The 603-nt window shown below is 34.7% G+C and overlaps 1 protein-coding gene across 1 annotated transcript in view; it reads right to left on the bottom strand.

Moving 5' to 3' along the window:
• LOC107103315 (NACHT, LRR and PYD domains-containing protein 12-like) overlaps positions 1-603 on the bottom strand; it is a 20,213-nt gene that overhangs the window by 10,709 nt on the left and 8,901 nt on the right. The window contains exon 2 of the mRNA XM_015402972.1: positions 294-479. Coding sequence (XP_015258458.1) covers positions 294-479 — 186 coding nt within the window. The remainder of the gene's footprint in view (positions 1-293; positions 480-603) is intronic.

Here is a 603-nt window from a genome sequence, read left to right as displayed (position 1 = left end):
AAGCCATCTTATCTTGTCTCATCATCTGAATCTTTCCCAAATCAAACTAAAACATCTCCATCATTACTTAACATCATTTGACAGATTTTTACCATTTTAAAGTTTCATAAAAATAAAGTTCAATATTTAGAACATCTGAAACAGGAAAATAATTCATTTACAAGGTAAAAAGCCTGAGAAATATTATTCTGACATTTGGACAACAGCTGTTTTAAAGAAAATAGAACAAATTGAATTAAAATCTGCAAGAAAGTATCAGTGAATGATTTGGTTTTAATAAACAGAAAACTCACTTCAGTTTCTTCACTTTGCATTTAGAACTCTCCAGTACCTCACACACAGGCTTAATTTCAGACTCTTCAAAGCGTTCACAGTGTCCACCGATCTTCTCTATTACGACTTCAGTCAGATGAGGGTTGGACTTCAGAGCTGAGGCCAAAACTTCACATTCCAACTTATAGAGAGAACAGCCACCAAGTCTGTGATTAGAGGATAAATAAAGTCATTTGTAATAAAATCAGCCAATCTGGATGACACAAGCTAAAACATGACCACAGTGATGGAGACAAAGAGAGAAGACGAGCAACAGGTTCAAACAGCTCA

This window comes from Cyprinodon variegatus, unplaced genomic scaffold, assembly GCF_000732505.1.
Source record: "Cyprinodon variegatus isolate N-32 unplaced genomic scaffold, C_variegatus-1.0 Scaffold1420, whole genome shotgun sequence".
Lineage (NCBI taxonomy): Eukaryota > Metazoa > Chordata > Actinopteri > Cyprinodontiformes > Cyprinodontidae > Cyprinodon > Cyprinodon variegatus.
This window is presented reverse-complemented; position numbering and strand designations above follow the sequence as displayed.